Source organism: Erythrolamprus reginae, chromosome 9 (genome assembly GCF_031021105.1).
Source record: "Erythrolamprus reginae isolate rEryReg1 chromosome 9, rEryReg1.hap1, whole genome shotgun sequence".
Lineage (NCBI taxonomy): Eukaryota > Metazoa > Chordata > Lepidosauria > Squamata > Dipsadidae > Erythrolamprus > Erythrolamprus reginae.
Window position 1 is genome coordinate 45,956,618 of NC_091958.1, and position 22,222 is coordinate 45,978,839.

At 42.3% G+C, this 22,222-nt stretch overlaps 1 protein-coding gene across 3 annotated transcripts in view; it reads left to right on the top strand.

Moving 5' to 3' along the window:
• The first annotated feature begins 2,224 nt into the window (after positions 1–2,224).
• TELO2 (telomere maintenance 2) overlaps positions 2,225–22,222 on the top strand; it is a 44,505-nt gene continuing 24,507 nt past the window's right edge. The window contains exons 1-11 of one of the 3 annotated variants that reach the window (XM_070761070.1): positions 2,225–2,312; positions 4,636–4,982; positions 6,251–6,528; positions 8,078–8,146; positions 10,246–10,393; positions 12,529–12,631; positions 14,550–14,618; positions 15,564–15,705; positions 17,436–17,572; positions 19,927–20,015; positions 21,247–21,357. In XM_070761070.1, the coding sequence (XP_070617171.1) occupies positions 4,651–4,982; positions 6,251–6,528; positions 8,078–8,146; positions 10,246–10,393; positions 12,529–12,631; positions 14,550–14,618; positions 15,564–15,705; positions 17,436–17,572; positions 19,927–20,015; positions 21,247–21,357 (1,478 nt within the window). In that variant the 5' untranslated portion in view covers positions 2,225–2,312; positions 4,636–4,650. Of the gene's footprint in view, positions 2,313–4,598; positions 4,983–6,250; positions 6,529–8,077; positions 8,147–10,245; positions 10,394–12,528; positions 12,632–14,549; positions 14,619–15,563; positions 15,706–17,435; positions 17,573–19,926; positions 20,016–21,246; positions 21,358–22,222 lie in introns of those variants that run through there. The other 2 variants (XR_011559847.1, XM_070761071.1) reach the window with 2 other exon arrangements.

Below are 22,222 nucleotides of genomic sequence, written 5' to 3' on the forward strand. Positions count from 1 at the left end.
TGGGCACCATTAAGATATGTGGACTTCAACTCCCAGAAATGAGAAATCTTGCCATTGACTATTTATTTAGTATTTATTTTTTTGAGTGGGAAGGGACCTTGTAGGTCATCTAGTCCAACCCCCTGCTCAAGCCGGAGTCCCTACACCATTTCAGACAAATGGCAGTCCAATTTCCCCTTGAAAGTCTCAAGTGTGTTGGAGAGTTCGCAATCTCCATAGGGTTCCACTAGTTCAGGGGTAGGTAAACTTGGCTCTTCTGACTTGTGGACTTCAACTCCCAGAATTCTTGAGCCAATCATGCTAGCTCAGGAATTCTGGGAATTGAAGTCCACATGTCATAGAAGAGCCAATTTTGCCTACCCTCTGCACTAGTCGATCACTCTCACCATCAGAAAGTTCCTCCTTATTTCCCGGTTGAATTTCTCTTTGGTCAGCTTCCATCCGTTATTCTTTGGCCTTCTGCTGCTTTGGAAAACAGCCTGACCCCCTCCTCAAGTATTGGAGCCGTATTTTTATATGGTTGGATCTTGCAAACTCTGTTAGTACCTATGTAAAGGGCAGTGACGGGGATGCAGTGGCTAAGATGCTGAGCTCGTTGATCAGAAAGGTTGCCAGCTCGAATCCTTGTGATGCGTAATAGAGTGCTCCCGTTACTTGACCCAGCTTCTACCAACGTAGCAATTCAAAAGCACGTAAAAAATGGAAATAGAAAAATAGGGACCACCTTTGATGGGAGGGTAACAGCATTCAATGAGTCTTCAGCATTGAATCATGCCAGCCACATGACCACAGAGACATCTTTGGACAGTGCTGGCTCTTTGGCTTAGAAACTGATGAACACTGCCCTCTAGAGCTGGGAACAGCTAGCGCACATGCAGGGGAACCTTTACTTTTTAAAGGGCAATTAATCTCAAATCAAATCTGCAGTGGTCTAAAGGTGGAGCTCTTGCCTCAATCAGAAGTTTGTGAGTTCGATTCTAGTTAGGACCTCCTGCTTAGGTAGGGGGTTGGACTAGATGACCTGCAAGGTCCCTTCCAACTCTGTTAATCTGAAATGCAGTGTTGAGTAACTGTTGAGAAGAACTATTATTAAGTGGATCTTCAAAATTACTGCAAGATGTTCAGCAAGAGTCACACGAGTCGTTATCAACCCATTGGTTTCTCAGGAAAGCACATATCCAGATCTCTAAATCTCTCTTTTTTAATTGGGACCTCAAATCCACTCTTCTGAGGAAGTGCTGAAAATCAGTGCAAACTGCATTCTGCTGCATGTTTAACACACACTCCATTCTGCCTCACGATTAGACCAGATCCGGATGACTGAAAATGTAACAAATAAAGAGTAATTGGGTTTTTAACTGTTTTCCTGTTTTAATCATTGGAATTGTATTTTGTATTCTTGTTGTGAGCTGCTCCGAGGGGTGGCATACAAATCAAATAAATAAATAATAATAATAACAATAACAATAATAATTCAGATGCCTGGATACCAACATCTTGTACGTATCCATTGTTTCATGTATGGCAGTGTTTCCCAACCTTGGCAAGTTGGTGGCAACTTGGAGGTATATGGACTTCCAACTCCCAGAATTCCCCAGCCAGCATTTGCTGGCTGGGGAATTCTGGGAGTTGAAGTCCAAATGTCTTCAAGTTGCCAAGGTTGGGAAACACTGATATATGGACAGGCCAAGGACTATTTATTTATTAAGATTTATATGCCACCCAATTCCAATGAACTCTGGGTGGCTCATCATAGTAACAAGAATTAAAAGCAGTGTAAAAAAATACAATATCAACAAAAGTTATAAAGCATAATAAGAACCTTTAAAAACCATTCAATCATTCATGGCTGATAATAGGAAGCAAGCTATGGTTTCAAACCCTTTCTTTGCCATTTTAAAGTATACAAATGCAGGCAGATGTAACTTTTTAAATACTTCGTACTCCTTTTTCCAAATGAGTACAAGCTCATTTGGAACACTTAGTAGCAGAATGCTGTTGAGGTTATTACTTGGTTACTGTCTCTTTAAAACGGGGGTGGCGAGGGGGCGGGATGACGGGCTCGCGCGCCAGTTTTGACCAGTCGTGCAGAGCGCTAATTCGTCAGACATGCTGGAGAGGTGATAGAGTTTGGAAAGTGGGATCTAGAGTGGCGCCCGAGTCTCAACTTCCTGTCACGAGGGCACCGATGCTGAAACCAAGCGCCCCAAGTCTCTACGAAGTTGGCCCAGAAAGAAGTCCTAGAGCGCCCTTTGTTTTCTTCCGGAGCCGCGTTCGCAAAATTCGGGTTGGCGTCGTTTAAGTGCGCTAAAGTGAGTGATAAACCAAAAATCCATTTGAATATAAATGAATATATATTATGTTTTATATGCGTGTACGTGTATATGTTTGCGTGTATGTATGTATATATGTATATGTATGCGTGTGTGTATGTAATGTGTACACACGCAAACACATATAGATATAGATATGGAATATTATATCCTCCATTGACAGGGCGAGCTTGTGTCGGTGTTCAGACATTCTGGAGTTAATAAAAGACCCCTGTGGAGTGTAGACGTGCACACGTGACTTACTTAAAGTCCTAAATTTTGCATTGCTTCTTAAATACATTGCTTAAAGTTCTAAATTTTGCATAGCTTAAATGCATTGCTTAAAGTTGTAAAGTTATAAAGTTGTAAAAACGGGTTCAAAACCAGATGCTAGAGTAGCTTTCTCCTCAGAAATGTTGCCATAAACTAGCCAATTTATTTATTAGATTTATTAGAATGAATGTGTGTAGGTGGTGGGGGATATAGTAATATATTAAATCTGTATGCATTATAAAGTTATGGTCATTATTATAAATGAATGTTTCCTTCCCAAATGAATGTTTCCTTCCCAAAAGACCAGCTGCTCATAGGTGACTAACTGATTTATTTTGCAGCTCTTTCCTTATTCTAATGAGTTTCTGTTTTTTTCTTAGAGAACATTAAATAGAATAGAATTCTTTATTGGCCAAGTGGGATTGGACACACACAAGGAATTTGTCTCGGGTGCATAAACTCCTGGTATACATACAAGCAACAAGTGGATAAATCATGATCATAGTCATCGTAAAAATACATTCATCATAAATCATAGCATACACTTTGAGATAGTCATAGGATGCTAAATAAGCAATCAAGACAAATCATACTAGGGTGCTAAGTAAACAATATAAATCATAAGATACAAGCAATAAAATTATAGTCATAAGAAGATAAGCAGGTACCGTGCTTCCCCGAAAGTAAGACAGTGTCTTACTTTCTTTTTATCCCCAAAAGCCCCACTATGTCTTACTTTTGGGGTATGTCTTATGTTGGAAAAAAATTGTCGAATTTTTTGTTTTAACCATAAAATTAACATTTATTAACAACCTGAACAGTATTGTATTCACCACAAAACAGCAGATGATACCCCAGTATGCCAGTGTGTATGTTTTACTGATGTATGATTAATACTGTGTGCATTACCGTATTTTAAGCAGGAGGCGGCAGTGACAAGTGCAGGGGACGGCGCGGTGACGTATGGAGAGGGGGACGGCGCAGTGATGTATGGAGAGGGGGGCGGCACGGAAGTGGGCAGGAGGCGACGCTCATTTGGATCAGACGGAGGCGGCAGACGTGGTGACGTATGGAGGGGGGGCGGCGCAGAAGTGGACAGGAGGCGGCGCTCATTAAGATCAGAGGGAGGTGGCAGACGCGGCGACGTATGGAGAGGGGGACAGTGCGGACGTGGGCAGGAGGCGGCGCGCAGCTAGATGAGAGGAAGGCGGCAATACCCCCGTGTTTCCCCGAAAGTAAGACATATGTCTTACTTTCGGGGTACGGCTTATATTAGCCGACCTCCCTGAAACCCCCGATACGTCTTACAATCGGGGGTGTCTTACTATCGGGGAAACAGGGTAGGAAATAAGAAAGATGGGGGAAAATAATAGAACACAGCTCTGCTAGATAGTTTGACAGTGTTTGGAAATTATTTAGCAGACTGATGGCATGGGAGAAAAACTGCCTTTGTGTCTAGTTGTTCTGGTGTGCAATGCCCTGTAGTGTCGTTTTGAGGGTAGAGATTGAAACAGTTTATGCCCAGGATGTGAGAAGTCTGTAGATATTTTCACAGCCCTCTTCTTGACTCATGCAGTATACAGGTCCTCAGTGGAAGGCAGGTTGGTAGTAATTGTTTTTTCTGCAGTTCTGATTATTTTCTGAAGTCTGTGTCGGTCTTGTTGGGTTGCAACTAAACCAGACAGTTATAGAGGTTCAGATGACGGACTCAATAATTCCTCTGTAGAACTGTATCAGCAGCTCTTTGGGCAGTCTGAGCTTTCTGGGATGGGGTAGGAAAAGCATACTTCGTTATGCTTTTTTAATAACATTTCTGATGTTAAGTGTCCATTTAAAGTCTTGAAATATTATAGAACCTAGAAACATGAAGGTCTCGACTGCTGATGCTGTGTTGGCTAGTATTGTACGAGGAGATAGTATAAGATAGTTTCTCCTAAAGTCTACTATCATTTCTACAGCTTTGAGTGTGTTCAGTTCAAGATTTTCTGGCTGCAAATGTTTTCCTACCATCTTCTGAATGGCTTATCAAACTTCTCATTTTTTTCCCTAGAGGTAGCCAAGAAAAATGGATCCTATTTTGCACGATGTTCGTCATACAGTTAAAGAAGCAATTAGCACCCTATATTCTTCCAAAGATAGTGCCCAGATCCAGAAGACTTTGCGGGCAATCAGGAGGTATCTTGAGCCATCTGAAAATCCACCCTCCATAAAACAAAAGGAAGAATTCACCCGCCATCATTTCACTGCCTTTGTTCAGTGTCTGCTCAGCAACCTGAGTCCTGATTGGCCAGACCAGTTTCCACCAGAGGAAGCCAAAGAACTGTGGGCTAGCTTCTTCATTGATGGACCAGCAGATCAATCTTTCATGGTTCTACTAGATGCTATAATTTCTGCAGAGTAAGTACAATCTCTTTAAAATAGAATAGAATAGAATTCAATTCTTTATTGGCCAAGTGTGATTGGACACACAAGGAATTTGTCTTAGGTGTATATGATCTCAGTGTACATAAGGAGAATAAAATGCATTCATCAAGAGCAAGAAGATAACAACACTTAATGATATTCAAGGTTACTAAATAAGCTAACAAATCGTACTAGGAAACAAATAAAAACAACAATTGAAAGATACAAGCAAGATGGTTATAGTAATAAGTGGAAAGAGATAGATACTAGTAAGGAAGAGAAGAATAATAGTAATACAGTCTTAGTAAATTATTTGGCAGTATTGTGGGAATACGTTGTTAAGCAGAGTTTTTCTGCAGTTCTAATTATCTGTTGAAGTCTGTGTTTGTCTTGTTTGGTTGCAGAGCCAAACCAGACAGTTATAGAGGTGCAGATGACAGACTCAATGATTCCTCTGTAGAACTGAATCAGCAGATCTTTGGGCGGTTTGAGCTTTGGTGTTGGTCATGACCTTTAAAGCCCTACATGGCATTGGACCAGATAACCTCCGGAACCGCCTGCTACCGCACAAATCCCTGTGACCGATAAGGTCCCACAGAGTTGGCCTTCTCCGGGTCCTGTCGACTAAACAATGTCGTTTGGCAGGCCCCATGGTAAGAGCCTTCTCTGTGGCGGCCCCGGCCCTCTGGAACCAACTCCCCCCGGAGATTAGAATTGCCCCCACCCTCCTTGTTTTTCGTAAACTACTCAAGACTCATTTATACCGCCAGGCACAGGGGAGTTGAGATATTCCTTCCCCCTAGCCCATTGCAAGTTATGCATGGTATGTTTGTGTGTATGTTTGGTTTTATAATAAGGGTTTTTAGTTGTTTTATTATTGGATTGTCACATGCTGTTTTTATCATTGTTGTTAGCTGCCCCGAGTCTACGGAGAGGGGCAGCATACAAATCCAATAAATAATAATAAATAATAATAATAATAATAATAATAATATTAATAATTTCTGACTTGGCATAGAAAGAACATTCTTTGTTGTGATTTTTTGATGATGTTTTTGATGTTAGGTGTCCATTTTAATTCTTGAGATATGATAGAACCTAGAAATTTGAAGGACTCTACTGTTGATATTGTGTTGTCTAGTATTGTAAGAGGTGGTAGTATATTCTTATATAATTGTTTCAAAAGCTGCCTTCTTTCCCTAGAGGGCAAGCCAAATAAAATTTTGCCAATAAGTTACTATGGCTAATACTTCTCCCCGCAGGCCCAGTTTTCATCTGAATAAAGCAGTTGATATCCTGGAGCAATTCTTGGAAAAGTCCAGACTGTCTGCTTTAATATGGGAAATTTGCAAGCAACATACCGAAACCAGTTCCCCTGTTTTGCGTGAAACGATTCTCCACAAAGTTGTATGTTTACCTGACCTCTTAGGGAACAAACTCCAGCGAGACAACCGACTGGCCTTCTACCCTCAAAATTATTTTCCACTGCTTGGCATGGAAATTGTCCAGGTGATGGAGAGAATTTCTGGTTCCCTACGAGGTAAGAGACAGCATTGACAGACAGATTAAGTTATCTAAGGGATGAACAAAGGGACATGGTGGGTCAGTGGCGAAGAGGTTGAGGTTGTCGATCAAAAAGGTCGGCAGTTCGGCGGTTTGAATCCCTAGTGTCACATTAGAGAAACATTTTTCAGCTGTGGCGAGGGTGGCGTTTGCCCAGGTTCGCCTGGTGCACTAGTTGTGGCCCTATTTGGATCGGGAGTCACTGCTCACAGTCACTCATGCCCTCATCACCTCGAGGCTCGACTACTGTAACGGTCTCTACATGGGGCTACCTTTGAAAAGTGTTTGGAAACTTCAGATCGTGCAGAATGCAGCTGCGAGAGCAATCATGGGCTTCCCTAAATATGCCCGTGTCACACCAAAACTCCGCAGTCTGCATTGGTTGCCGATCAGTTTCCGGTCACAATTCAAAGTGTTGGTTATGACCTATAAAGCCCTTCATGGCACCGGGCCAGGTTATCTCCGGGATCGCCTTCTGCCGCACGAATCCCAGTGACCAATTAGATCCCACAGAGTGGGCCTTCTCCGGGTCCCGTCAACTAAACAATGTAGTTTGGCGGGACCCAGGGGAAGAGCCTTCTCTGTGGCGGCCCCGGCCCTCTGGAACCAACTCCCCCCAGAGATTAGAATAGCTCCCACCCTTCTTGCCTTTCGTAAGCTTCTTAAAACCCACCTCTGTCGTCAGGCATGGGGGAATTGAGATATTCTTTCCCCCTAAGCTTCTACAATTTATGTATGGTACGTTTGTATGTATGATTGGTTTTAAAATAAGGGTTTTTAGCTACTTTAGTATTGGATTGTTGCATGTTGTTTTTACCACTGTTGTTAGCCGCCCCGAGTCTATGGAGAGGGGCGGCATACAAATCGAATAAAATGAAATGAAATGGTGTCACGTAACAGGGTGAGCTCCTATTACTTTTCCCAGCTTCTGCCAACCTAGAAGTTCGAAAGCAGGTTTAAAAAATGCAAGTAGAAAAATAGGCACCATTTTTGCTGGGAAGGTAACAGTGCTCCATGTACTAGTAATGCCGGCCACATGAACACGGAGATGTCTTTGGACAGCGCCCTCTAGAGTTGGGAATGACTAGCACATGTGCAAGGGGAAGCTTTACCTTTAGGGCAGATTTCAGCCTAGGTAGTCCTTGACTTAAAACTGTCTAGTTCAAAGCAGAGGTCTTCAAACTTGGCAACTTTAAGACTTGTGGACTTCAGAAATAATAGCACTTCAGTCTATCATCACTTAGACCAGTGTCTTGCAACCTTGGCAACTTTAAGATATGTAGATTTCAACTCCCATAATTCCCCAGACAGCATGCTCACCAGAATTCTGGATGTTGAAGTTCATGCATCTTAAAGTTACTAAGGTGGAGAATCACCAACCTTGATAATGTTTCTGTTTTTTAATCATTGAGTGTGTTTTGGCTGGCTTGGAGAAAGTTCAGGGGGACTGAGTACCAATTAAGAAAAGGATTTTCGGGACAGAAATGGATCTGACCTTCACTGCTGTGCTTTTTATGTATTTCCAGATGGCTTGGATTGTTCCATCTCCTTCGTATCTCAGGTTCTAGGAAAGGTCTGTGTACATGGAAGACAAAGTGAGTACAGTGGAACCCCGACATAAGAGCTGCTCTACTTAAGAGCAACTCGAGATAAGAGCTGGGAGGGGAGAGATATTTTTGTTCTACTTACAAGCCCAAATTCGAGATACAAGCGCCAAGGAGCTGTCTCCTGAAGCCAAACGCTAACTTCCGCGTTCGGCTTCAGGAGACAGCTGCGAAGCGGCGCGCGTGTTTTAAAAGGTTGCAGCCGGCCTGGGGGGCTCGGGGGGGTGCTTGCAGCTTTCTTTCTTGCTCTTTTTCTTTCTCTCTTTTACCTTCCCTTCCTCTATTTCTTCTTTTCTTTCTCCTTCCCACCTTCTTCCCTCCCTCCCTCCCTTCACTCATTCCTCTCTTACTCTCCCCTTTCATAAGTTTCCTTGCTTCCTTCCTCTGTTCTTGTCCCTTCCCTCTTTCCTTCCTTCCTTCCCACCCTCCGTCCATTCATTCACCCATTCCTCTCTTGATCGCTTAAAGCCGGTCCCTGGTGCAAAAAGGGTTGGGGACCTCTGTCCTACAGGATTGGGTGGCAGAGAAGTTGAACATATGTAAATTTAAAAGTTTAAGAAAGTTTACAAGTTAAGTGAAAGAAACTTCATTATTCATTTATATGTACATGTACATTTCTTCATTAAAAACATGTCTTTCTGCATAATTTAGACTAACTTTGTGAGTTTTTTGAGGGCTGGAACCAATTAAAATTATTTACATTAATTCCTATGGGGAAAAGTCGTTCGAGATAAGAGCTGCTCGACTTAAGAGCCCAGGTCCGGAACGAATTAAACTCGTATCTCGAGGTACCACTGTAGTGTACATAGTTGTTGTTGTTGTTGTTGTTATTGTTATTTTTATTATTCTTATTCTTATTATTCTTATTATTATTATTATTATTATTATTATTATTATTATTAATTAGATTTGTATGCTGCCCTTCTCCGAAGACTCGGGGCAGCTATCCATGTTATCCATGTGATATTGCTGTTTTTCTGCTGCTCAGGTTGAATGACATATGTAAGTGGAGGGCTACCTACTGTCCATATGCTTCCTTCTGAAAAGAAGCAAAGACAGCTTATTTTATTGCTTGAGTCCCATTGGGATTAGGCGGCACCGAAGTCAAATTCATTAAATTAATTAAATTAAATTAACCTAGAAAGCCCTACATGGCATGAGACCAGGATACCTTCGGGACCGCGTTCTGCCGCACGAATCCCAGCGACCAATTAGGTCCCACAGAATGGGCCTTCTCTGAGTCCCGTCGACGAAGCAATGTCATCTGGCGGGACCCAGGGGAAGAGCCTTCTCTGTGGCGGCCCCGGCCCTCTGGAATCAACTCCCCCCAGAGATTAGGACTGGCCCCACCCTTCTTGCCTTCCGCAAGCTCTTGAAAACCCACCTGTCACCAGGCTTGTGGAAATAGCTGTTTTATTTTATGCATGGTTTGTCTGGATGTCTGACTGCTTTTTATAATGGGTTTTTTAATAACTGGTTTTAATATTAGATTTGTATTTGTATTATTTGTTGTGAGCCGCTCCGAGTCCTCGGAGAGGGGCGGCATATAAGTCTAATAAATTATTATAATTAAATTATTATAATTAAATTTTTTTGCAATCTCAAAAGTGCATGGTTTTTCTGTTTCTTTTTCCCCCAAAAAAACTTTATTAATTTTCAATAAAAAGACATACAAACTTACAAACATTTAAACACATAGTAGGGGTTACAGTTACCCCTCTTTTCTTGAAGTCAATTTTTAATACAGAAAAAAAGATAAAATCTTAAGTCTATAAGTCAAAATCACATTCTAATTGAAAAGAAGAATTTTGTTTACATATTCTAATACATGTAAAGTTAAATTGATAAAAAAAAGAAAAACCAACAACAATAGCAACAACTAAAAATATCAGTAACATTTGATTATATTCATACAGTTTTCATAACCTTATATTCAACTTTATTCTTATCTATCCATGTATAGATTTTGTTCCAGATAGTATAAAAGTCAGATTCTTCTTGATCGTTCAGCCTTCTTGTCATCATATCCATCTCAGCACAGTCCAAATTTTTTTTAACTACATCCTCTTTTTTGGTGTTTCTTAATGCAGAAGAAATCCTGGGCGCGTTGGTGCCCCACCTAACCAGTCGCACCCAGTCTGATTGTATCTGGCAGAGAATTTGTTGGCGGCTGTTTGAGAGCGTGCCTGATCGTTGGATGGAAGCAGTGGTCTGTGGCTTGGTCCAGGCAGTCCCAGGGTAAGAGTTACTGGGGGAAGTTTGGTGATATGACACATGAACCTTTAGTGTTCTAGCACAGTGTTTCCCAACCTTGGCCACTTGAAGATATTTGGACTTCAACTCCCAGAATTCCCCAGGCAGCAAATGCTGGCTGGGGAATTCTGGGAGTTGAAGTCCAAATATCTTCAAGTGGCCAAGGTTGGGAAACACTGTGCTAGCAGCCCTCCAGAGACCCTTCTGCTGCAAGTTAAAATGAATGCTAGCCTAGTGAAGAGAAGGACCAGAGGAGACATGATAGCAATGTTCCAATAGTTGGTTGGTTGGTTGGTTGGTTGGTTGGTTGGTTGGTTGGTTGGTTGGTTTACTTACTTACTTACTTACTTACTTACTTACTTACTTACTTACTTACTTACTTACTTATTTACGGTACTTACTTATTTACTTATTTACTTACTTACTTATTTATTTACTTATTTACTTACTTACTTACTTACTTACTTACTTACTTACTTACTTACTTACTTACTTACTTACTTACTTATTGGATTTGTATGCCGCCCCTCTCCGGAGACTCGGAGTGGCTAACAGCAACAATAAAACAGTGTACAATAGTAATCTAATACTAAAAACGATTTAAAAACCCACTAATATAAAAACCAAACATACACACATATATACCATGCATAGAATTGTAAAGGCCTAGGGGGAAAGAGGATCTCAATCCCCCCATGCCTGGCAGCAGAGGTGGGTTTTAAGTAGCTTGCGAAAGGCAAGGAGGGTGGGGGCAATTCTAATCTCTGGGGGGAGTTGGTTTCAGAGGGCCGGGGCCGCCACAGAGAAGCCTCTTCCCCTGGGTCCCGCCAAGCGACATTGTTTAGTTGACGGGACCCGGAGAAGATCCACTCTGTGGGACCTAACTGGTCGCTGGGATTCGTGCGGCAGAAGGCGGTCCCTGAGATAATCTGGTCCGGTGCCATGAAGGGCTTTATAGGTCATAACCAACACTTTAAATTGTGATTGGAAAATGATCGGCAACCAATGCAGACTGCGGAGTGTTGGTGTAACATGGGCATATTTGGGGAAGCCCATAATTGCTCTCGCAGCTGCATTCTGCACGATCTGAAGTTTCTCATATATTTCTCATCTGATGCTGCCTCTTCAAAACAGCCCAGCACCAGAAGAAAATATAGTAATTAAAAAAATATTGGACTGTGTGGAAATGGACAGATTATCCAAAAAATTAGAGGGAAAGGAAGATTCAGATTATTATAAAATATGGGCAGAAAATTTTACGACTGGTTAAAGGAAAGAACAGCGAAGAATTAAATAAAAATTCAAGCAAAGCAACACGTCAAATAAAAGAATTAAAGAACCAATATTATGTGAAAGAAGCAAATTTCTCTGATCGAACATTCAAAAAAAAAGTGGGGAAACTTTCGTTTCCCAAATGTTGTATGTATATGTTTTGTGTATGTTTTTTTTTCCTTTCTGTTATATTTGAAAAATAAAAAATAAATTTTACAAAAAACCCCAAAAGAAAACAGCCCAGTATTAACATACAGTGGTACCTCTACCTAAGAACACCTCTACTTAAGAACTTTTCTAGATAAGAACCAGGTGTTCAAGATTTTTTTGCCTCTTCTCAAGAAGCATTTTCTACTTAAGAAAGGAAATTTGAGAGCGGCACGAAGGCCCGGTCAGTTTCCTGCTGTTCCCCCTTTAATCCCGGCAATCTTGGGCTTTTCTGGGTTGCCAGAGGAGCCTTTCGGTAGCGCTTAAAGAGGCTTTGGCAGTCTAGAATGAACGAAGCATTTGCCTTTCTCTGGGTGCTTGAAGAGGGAATAAACCTCTGCCAGTGCCCAGAGAAAATAAATGCTTTTTTTGATTCCCCTAACCTCACCTTTTTCCTTCAGCAGTGACTGTCCTCCTCCTCTTCTTCCTCCTCCTCCTCCCACCCAAATTCCGAGCTTTTATTTCTTTCCTAATGGGTTTGCATGCATTATTTGCTTTTACATTGATTCCTATGGGAAAAATTACTTCTACTTACAAACTTTTCTACTAAGAACTTGGTCACAGAACGAATTAAGTTCTTAAGTAGAGGCACCACTGTACCTGAATTTGATCACTGTAATTGTGTTTGTCTGCCTTGCTAGGCCCTCTGTGTTGTCACGATTGCTGGGGAATTTGGTGGTCAAAAACAAGAAGGCCCAGTTTGTGATCACACAAAAATTGTTGCTGCTTCAATACAGCTTTCCGGTGAGTTTCTCATTGGGGGAATTAAAGAGGTCAGCGAGATGGGAGTTATCCACTTTTGAAAAGACTTGAGGTCTTATTATTTTGCAAGCAAGAATTAAAACACGACAGTCAAATTCACAATCCCATTATAAAGTGAGGACATGGATATCAGATTCAGTTCTCTTATCAGGAGTCTCTGTGAGGCAGGTAGTTCTCAATTTATGACCACATCTAGGACCAATTCAGTGAATTTTGCCTGACTTTACAATCTGTTGTTGTTGGGGTTTTTTGCCATTGTTGTTAAAGAGCCGGGGTGGCGCAGCAGGTAGAGAGCTGTATTGCAGGCCATTGAAGCCGACTGTAGATCTGAAGGTCAGTGGTTCAAATCTTATCACCGGCTCAAGGTTGACTCAGCCTTCCATCCTTCCGAGGTGGGTAAAATGAGGACCCGGATTGTGGGGGCAATATGCTGGCTCTGTTAAAAAGTGCTATTGCTAACATGTTGTAAGCCGCCCTGAGTCTAAGGAGAAGGGCGGCATAAAAATTAAAAAATAAAAATAAATAAATAAAATAAATAAAAGAATGAATGAATGAATGAATAAATAAATAAATTGCTGCGTTAAGTGAGTGACACAGTTTTTAAGCAAACCCAGATTTCCCCAATGGCTTTACTTATCAGAAGCCAACCTGGGAAGATCACAAATAACACTTAATAGCACTTACGTTGAGGAATGGCCTGAGCATTAGGGAAAAATCATAATTTCAGATGGATCGGAGTTTTGTTTATAAACCACCAAACCCTTAATAGCAATAGCCCTTAGGCTTATACGCTGCTCAAAAAAAATAAAGGGAATATAGTGTTCCCTCAATTTTTGCGGGTTCGAACTTCGCGAAAAGTCTATACCACGGTTTTTCAAAAATATTAATTAAAAAAATACTTTGCGAGTTTTTTCCCCTATACCACGGTTTTTCCTGCCCGATGATGTCATATATCATCACCAAACTTTTGTCCACCTTTAATAAATATTTTTTTAAAATAAATTTTAATAAAGAAACGTGAGTAATAATCTAAATGGTTGCTAAGGGAATGGGAAATTGCAATTTAGGGGTTTAAAGTGTTAAGGGAAGGCTTGGGATACTGTTCATAGCCAAAAATAGTGTATTTACTTCCGCATCTCTACTTCGCGGAAATTCAACATTCGCAGGCAGTCTCGGAACGCATCCTCCGCGAAAATCGAGGGAACACTGTACTGTACTTAAACAACACAATATAACTCCAAGTAAATCAAATTTCTGTGAAATCAAATTGTCCACCTAGGAAGCAACGCTGATTGACAATCAATTTCACAGGCTGTTGTGCACATTCAACTTTGTATAGAACAAAGTATTCAAGGAGAATATTTCATTCCTTCAGATCTAGGATGTGTTATTTGAGTGTTCCCTTTATTTTTTGGAGAAGTATATATCACTTCACAGTGCTTTACAGCCCTCTCTAAGCAGTTTACAGAGTCGGCATTTTGCCCCCAACAATCCAGATCTTCATTTTACCCACTTTGGAAGGATGGAAGCCTGAGTCAACCTTGAGCCTGGTGAGATTCGAACTGCCAAACTGCAGGGGGCAGAATTAGCCTGCAGTACTGCATTCTAACCACTGCACCATCATGGCTCATAGTGTGATCACTCACCCACCTCCTTTTTTACCCCCATGGTAAATACAGGCCCGTTGCCAAGCAGCCAAAATTTTGACCATGTGACAGTTATAAGTGTTTAAGGTCACTTTTTCAGTGCCCTTGTGGCTTCCAGAGTCACGAAACGTGGAAAGTCGAGGACCAGCTGTAATTGTTGCTTCCATGGCACCTCCAGCCCTGCTAGCAAGTGCTTTCTTCTTGGGATGGTTTCTAGAATTTGTCGATGTATAAACTCTCTGATTTGTTTCCAGACCACGGTGTTGCAGACTCTCCTTGGCTACCTTGCCCTGGACACCACGCGTCGTTCCTTACTGACCAAAGTAAGCAGGGCATTAATGGAAGGGTTGCCGTATTTTTCGGACTATAAGATGCACCTAGATTTTTTAAATTTATTTATCTATCTATCTATCTATCTATCTATCTATCTATCTATCTATCTATCTATCTATCTATCTAATCTATTTATTTATTTATTGGATTTGTATGCCGACCCTCTCCGTAGACTCGGGGCGGCTAACAACAATGATAAAAACAGCATGTAACAATCCAATCCAATACTAAAATAACTAAAAAAAACCCTTATTATAAAAACCAAACATACATACAGACATACCATGCGTAAATTGTAAAGGCCTAGGGGGAAAGAATATCTCAGTTCCCCCATGCCTGACGGCAGAGGTGGGTTTTAAGAAGTTTATGAAAGGCGAGGAGGGTGGGGGCAATTCTAATCTCTGGGGGGAGTTGGTTCCAAAGGGCCGGGGCCACCCTGGGTCCCACCAAACGACATTGTTTAGTTGACGGGACACGGAGAAGACCCACTCTGTGGAACCTAACCGGTCGCTGGGATTCGTGCAGCAGAAGGCGGTCCCTGAGATATTCTGGTCCGATGCCATGAAGGGCTTTATAGGTCATAACCAACACTTTGAATTGTGACCGGAAACTGATCGGCAACCAATGCAGACTGCGGAGTGTTGGTATGACATGGGCATATTTGGGGAAGCCCATGATTGCTCTCGCAGCTGCATTCTGCACGATCTGAAGTTTCCAAACACTTTTCAAAGGTAGCCCCATGTAGAGGCAGAAAGCAAGAAAAAAATAGGTTTTTGGCCTCCGCACATCCCGTTTTCGCTTTCCCCGGCTCGCAAAAGCACATTGCAGGTCAAAAATAGGCCCTTCAGGTCCAAAGGGGTGCGGTGGGATGGGATGGGACAGGATGGGACAGTGCTGAAAGTCCACTCAGACCTGATGCTGAGCTTCTGACGCAGATTCTGAGAGAGCTGCTGGAGACCTGGAGTAGCAGCAGTGCCGTGAAACACTCGCCAGCTGAGCAACAGCTGTACATTAGCAAAGCCATCCTTCTCTGTCTTTCTCACCTGGAAGAAGAGGACATCGCAACCAGCCGACAAGGTAAAAGAGGGGAAAGAACAGTATTAGTACAGGGGGTGGACAAAAAAAATGGGAACACCTGACTTTTTGTTTGAACAAATCAATCAAAACTTGACATATTTTAATGTTTGGGTTTTTTTAATTCTGTTATTTGATATGTTTTTTTAAACTGCCTTTTTAAATAGAAATTTAAGGAAATTGGTTATAACCTTCTAGAAATGGCAGACCTGTCAAGTCTTTCAAAGAGGCCAAATTGTTGGTGCTCGAATGGCAGGCGCTAGTGTAACAGAAAGTGCCTGAATGTTTAGCGTTTCAAGAGGTCATGTCTCAAAAGTAATGACTGCTTTTGAAAGAGAAGGGAAAACGTCCTCAGCCAAGCACAGGTCTGGTCGAAAGTCGAAGTTGTCAGAGAGACCATCAGACTCTAAAGCGAATTATTAGAGCGGATTGCAAGACCGCAGCTCCTAAAATCACTGCAGAGCTCAATAGACACGTACAGAACCCAGTTTCCACAAAAACTGTTCGAAGGGAGCTTCACAAATCTGGATTCCACGGAAGAGCTGCAAGGTGTTTCCAGTTTTTTGTCCACCCCCTGTATGAGTCCCAGTGACCTGTGAGGTCCCGCAGAGTTGGCCTTCTCCAGATCCCGTCAACTAGACAATGTTGCTTGACGGGGCCTAGGGGAAGAGCCTTGTCTGTGGGGGCCCCGGCCTTCTGGAATCAGCTTCTCCCTCAGAGATTCACCCTGCCCCCACCCTCCTTGCTTTCCAAGAGAGTCTCAAGACTCATTTATGTCGCTAGGCTTGGAGCAATTAGATCCTGGCGGACAAATGTTATGTATGGTCAATGTCTAAATGGGTATGATTGATTTTTAACATAGTTGGCAATTTTAGATTAGTTTGTCTAGTTTTAATTAATTGGATTTAGCCATTGTATTTTATTGCTTCCTTTTATATGTTGTAAGTCACCCCGAGTCTTCGGAGAGGGGCGCCATATAAATCCAACAAACAAACAAACAAACTTGGTCTGTTGTGTAAATATTTGGGTGGTTCAGGGTGGGGAATTTGTGGTGGGTGGGGCATTTTTTATTTGTGGGGGGATTGTTATGTGTGTTGGGACTGGTCTCTGGCATCATGTAACTTTCGTTGTATGTATATACTGTGCATACAATGACAATAAAGTACTTAAATATTTATTTATTTCTCTGACCTCTGTAGTATGATTAATTGGGTTGAGTGTGTACGAGTGCGTAGTTGTGATTTTATGATATTGATTATTTTATATTAATGTTTTTAATTGACTTTTTAAATTTTTAATATTAGATTTGTAATGTATTGTACTATTGTTATGTTATGAGCCGCCCTGAGTCTTCAGAGAGGGGCAGCATACAAATCTAATTATTATTATTATTATTATTATTATTTATTTATTTATTTATTATTATTAATATTTAAAGATAACTTGGAGAGGACTGGGCAGAATTGACTCCTTTTCTCTGGTCTCGGGTTCTTCAAGAGCAGCTTCCTTATTAGAGCCGTGGGCAGCCCTTCCTTCTCAATCCCTCCCTTCTCCCCTCCCCAAAACCTCTTTAGCCAAAATAGGAGTGGGACGAATCAGAGGAGGAATGGGGAAAAGGTCCATAAAGCAAGCGCTAGAGTAGGAGGTGCTGAAACTCAGACTCCAGATGTTTTATGTTGGATGTGTTGATCTGGCTTGAACTTGTTCCATTCGCTTCCGACTTGCCTTTTCAGAGCTCCTTGCCATCCTGATGGAGGGGATGAAATGCCACCTGGACAGTAACTTGCCCCGGATCCGTCGGATGGGCATGGCCGTAGCAGAAGGAGTCAGCTCCAAGATAACACCGGAAGGGCCCGCCTTGGTGTTTCAGGCAAGCAGCTAGAGCGATTTTTTAATCTTTTTTTTCTTTTTTTCTGCTCGTTGTAGAAAGCAACTTAGTTCAATTCTGGTCGGTGTAACTCAGCAGCTCCATTCTGTTTAGCCTTGTAAGACTCCTTGCCAATCTGGTCTCTGGCAGGGTGTCAAGAGTGATAAAGGTTGGCACTGGACCAGATTATCTCAGGGACCGCCTTCTGCTGCATGAATCCCAGCGACCACTTAGGTCCCACAGAGTGGGTCTTCTCCGGGTCCCGTCAACTAAACAATGTCACTTGGCGGGACCCAGGGGAAGAGCCTTCTCTGTGGTGGCCCCGACCCTCTGGAACCAACTCCCCCCAGAGATTAGAATTGCCCCCACCCTCCTTGCCTTTCGTAAGCTTCTTAAAACCCACCTCTGCCGGCAGGCATGGGGGAACTGAGATACTCTTTCCCCCTAGGCCTTTACAATTTTATGCATGGTATGTCTGTATGTATGTTTGGTTTTACAATAAAGGTTTTTAACTGTTTTAATATTGGATTGTCATATGCCGTTTACTACTGTTGTTAGCCGCCCCGAGTCTACGGAGAGGGGCGGTATACAAATCCAATAAAATAAAATAAAATCAATCAAATTATCAACCGCCTTGCAAAAGACTGGCAGACTTCTGTCAGACTAATTCACATTAGATAAGTAGGAACCCAACGTCATATGACAATGATGTACAGTGATCCCTCGATTTGCGCGTTCTCGATTAGCGCGAAACGCTGCAACGCGGTTTTTCAAAAAATATTAATTAAAAAATAAGTCCGCGTTTTTTTTTGCTATACCACGGTTTTTCCCACCCGATGACGTCATACGTCATCACCAAGAGTCACTTCTCTGTCTCTTTCTCTTTCTTTCCTGTCATTCTCTGCTTCAATCATTTTCTCATTTCTCTTTTTTCTCCCCTTTTTTCTATCATTTCTCTCTCTCTTTCTTCCTCTCTCACACTCTCTTCCTCCCTTCTCTCTCCCCCCCTCCACTTGCCCACGAGAAGAAAAAAAGCAACCTCTGCCGGGCAGCTCCCCTTGTGCCCCCGCTTTGTGCCTGCCTCTTTTGGGGATTTTTTTTTCTTTTCTTTTTTGCGCTGGCGGCGGGAGCTGTTGGGGAGGGCTCTGCCGGGAAGGCCTCTCAGCTGCAGAGCCGAATGGGGGCGGAGGCAACAGCGGAGCCCGGCGCTGGGGCCATGCGAGGCTGTTCATCCAGGGGGGCGTGGACTGGCAAGTCGCCCTCCTTTCTCTCTCTTTCTCAAGATCGCTTGCCGCTTGCCTATTGCAGCGAAGGAGGCGAAGCAAGGCTCCAAGCTGCAAAGCGGCAAGCGATCTTGGGGATTCCCCTTTGCCTGGGCGGCGGGAAGACCAAGGGAAGGTTCCTTCAGCCGCCCAACACCTGATCCCCTCCGCAGCGCGGCAGCAGCGAGGAGCCGAAGATGGGGTTTCCCCTTTGCCTTTACCCCATCTTCGGCTCCTCGCTGCTTCCGCGCTGCGGAGCAGATCAGCTGTTGGGCGGCTGAAGGAACTTTCCCTTGGTCTTCCCCGCCGCCCACACGCAAACTCCACCATCTGCGCATGTGCGGCCATGAAAAAAATGGTGCACATGCGCAGATGGTGGTTTTTACTTCCGCATCCAGTATAACGCGGAAATCGGTTAGCGCGGGAGGTCTTGGAACGTAACCCCCGCGCTAACCGAGAGATCACTGTACCAGCCTTTGCTGGTTTTTCCTTCTTTTCTTCTCTACTTTTTCTTTCTCTCTTCTGCTTTTTCTCCCCTTTTTTTTTCTTTTTTCTCTTTTCTTCCCTTTCCCTTTCTTCGTCCCCCGTTAAAAATTTCTAAAGAAGTGATATCTTTAAGACTGAACCAAAAAATGTGAATATTGATTTTACAAGATTTAGACAGAGTTTAAATCGATACAGTTGATTACTAATAATCAACTCTGTGAATATAATGAGAAAAGCCTTAAAGTACCCTTTTCTTTTCATACTTTTATTATGTATTAATACTCACCACTATGGAAGCTGTATACTTCTGTATATTATTCCGCTTGTACTGTTATTGCTTTTTTTTTTCCATTGGGTCATGATTATTTTTCTTCCCCTCCCCTTATCTTTCCTTTTTTTAAAATTGTATATTTAATAAAGATTATTTATATATATAAAAAGAGACTTATCATGAACGAACATAATTCACAGCAGTTGAAATAAAAAGAGGGTTTTGGGGGGGGGGTAAGTTTGCGTTTTATGATTTATCAGGAAACCTAGGTCAGAAAACCTGGGTCCACAAATAATCTCTTTAACAAATTATAATTGTTAACATGTCAAATGTTTCAGTATGAAGAAGATGATGAGATTAAAGAACTGAAATCCTTGTTAACCAAAAGGCTGGGAGAGACGTCAGACTTCGAGCCCCCGGACACTAGGTACGGTTTAGCTTCCTTCTATGGAGATTCACGTGTTTTATTTTTTTGTCCTGGTGACTTTGGTGGAGCAGAAGACAAGGTTTCATATTGTCAGCTCGAGTCCTGATGACCTCTTGAACCTGTTCCTAGTGTTACCTTGCTAAGGATGTAGAAGTGGTATGCTGTTTATGTGTTTTTTTTAAATGTGTGGTTTGTATTCAATGTTGTTTTAAAAACAGTTGAATAAAAACTATTTTTTTTAAAAGGTGAACGAAGAGCAGAATCAGGTATATCATCCTGAGGTTCATGAACAATCTTATGACATCTGGAATAGAATAGAATAGAATATAGAATATAGCAGTGTTTCCCAACCTTGGCAACCTGAAGATATCTGGACTTCAACTCCCAGAATTCCCCAGCCAGCATTCGCTGGCTGGGGAATTCTGGGAGTTGAAGTCCAAATATCTTCAAGTTACCAAGGTTGGGAAACACTGGAATATAGAATATAGAATAGAATAAGATAGAATAGAATAGAATAGAATTCTTTATTGGCCAAGTGTGATTGGATACACAAGGAATTTGTCTTTGGTGTAGATGCTCTTAGTGTACATAAAGAAAAATAAAATACATTCATCCAGAATCATAAGTTACAACACTTAGAGATAGTCATTTATTTATTTACTCATTTATTTATTTATTCAATTTTTATGCCGCCCTTCTCCTTAGACTCAGGGCGGCTTACAACATGTTAGCAATAGCACTTTTTTAACAGAGCTAGGCTAGTCATAGGTTACCCTATAAGCAATCAAATTGTAGGAAACAAAACAATATAAATTGTAAAGATACAAGCAACATGGTTCTAGTCATAAGTGGGAAGAGATAGGTACTGGGAAGGATGAGAAGAAGAATAGTAATATAGTCTTAGTAAATAGTTTGACAGTGTTGAGAGAATTAGTTGTTTAGCAGAGTGATGGCATTCAGGGGGAAAAACTGTCCTTGTGTCTAGTTGTCTTGGTGTGCAGTGCTCTATATAGCGTCGTTTTGAGGGTAGAAGTTGAAGCATTTTATGTCCATGATTTGAGGGGTGTGTAGATATCTTGAACATCTTAAAATTCCATAACCAGAAATCACCTGCCATGTAAAGAGAATCAGGGACTAAGCGTATAAACCCTCAGATATTGAGGTGGGCATTACCTACATTTGGTAAACCAGAAGAATAACATTTAAAAATCGCTTGTTTTTCCTGTTACAGGGGCAGCACATCCAACGTGAACTCCAGCGTGGTTCCACATACCACGATGACACCACCACACTCAGATGCCTCTGAAGACCCTGAAAAGGGAGCTGGGTCAGAACTCGATAGGTAGGGTGATTCAACAGAAAAAATACACATAACTCTTCCCTGGAACAAGCTGAGAGAAGGAAAGCCTGTAGTATAAAGGTTAAAGCCACTGCCTTACAAGGCAGACTCCCAAGGTTCAATTCCCGGTATGGGTATGGTTAGCTGATGAGAGTATAATAAACTCAAAATAGATCTATACTAGTCTCCCTTCCTTTTCATTATCAGCAAAAATATGCTACACGCACGCACGCACACACAAAATGGAAAAGATAGATATGTTTAAGGTTTAATTGGATTTGTAAATGAATGTACAGTGATACCTCGTCTTACGAACCCCTCGTCATACGAACTTTTCGAGATATGAATCCAGGGTTTGAGATTTTTTTGCCTCTTCTTCCGAACTATTTTCACCTTATGAACCCGCCGCCAGGATGCCCCACCTCCAGACATCCGTTGCCAGCCGAAGCACCCGTTTTCGCGCTGGTGGGATTCCCCTGAGGCTCCCCTCCATGGGAAACCCCAACTCTGGATTTTGCAATGCTGCAGGGGAATCCCAGCAGGGGAATCCCACCAGCGTGAAAACGGGCACTTCGGATGGCAACCAAAGTCCAGAGGTGGGGTTTCCCAGCGAGGGAAGCCTCAGCGAAATCCGTTGCCAGCTGAAGCGCCTGTTTTCGCGCTGGTGGGATTCCCCTGCTGGGATTCCCCTGCAGCATCGCAAAAACACGGAAGTCCGGAGGTGGGGTTTCCCATGGAGGGGAGCCTCAGGGGAATCCCACCAGCGCAAATACGGGCGCTTCGGCTGGCAAAAAGGGTGAATTTGGGGCTTGCACGCATTAATCGCTTTTCCATTGATTCCTATGGGAAACATTGTTTCGTCTTACGA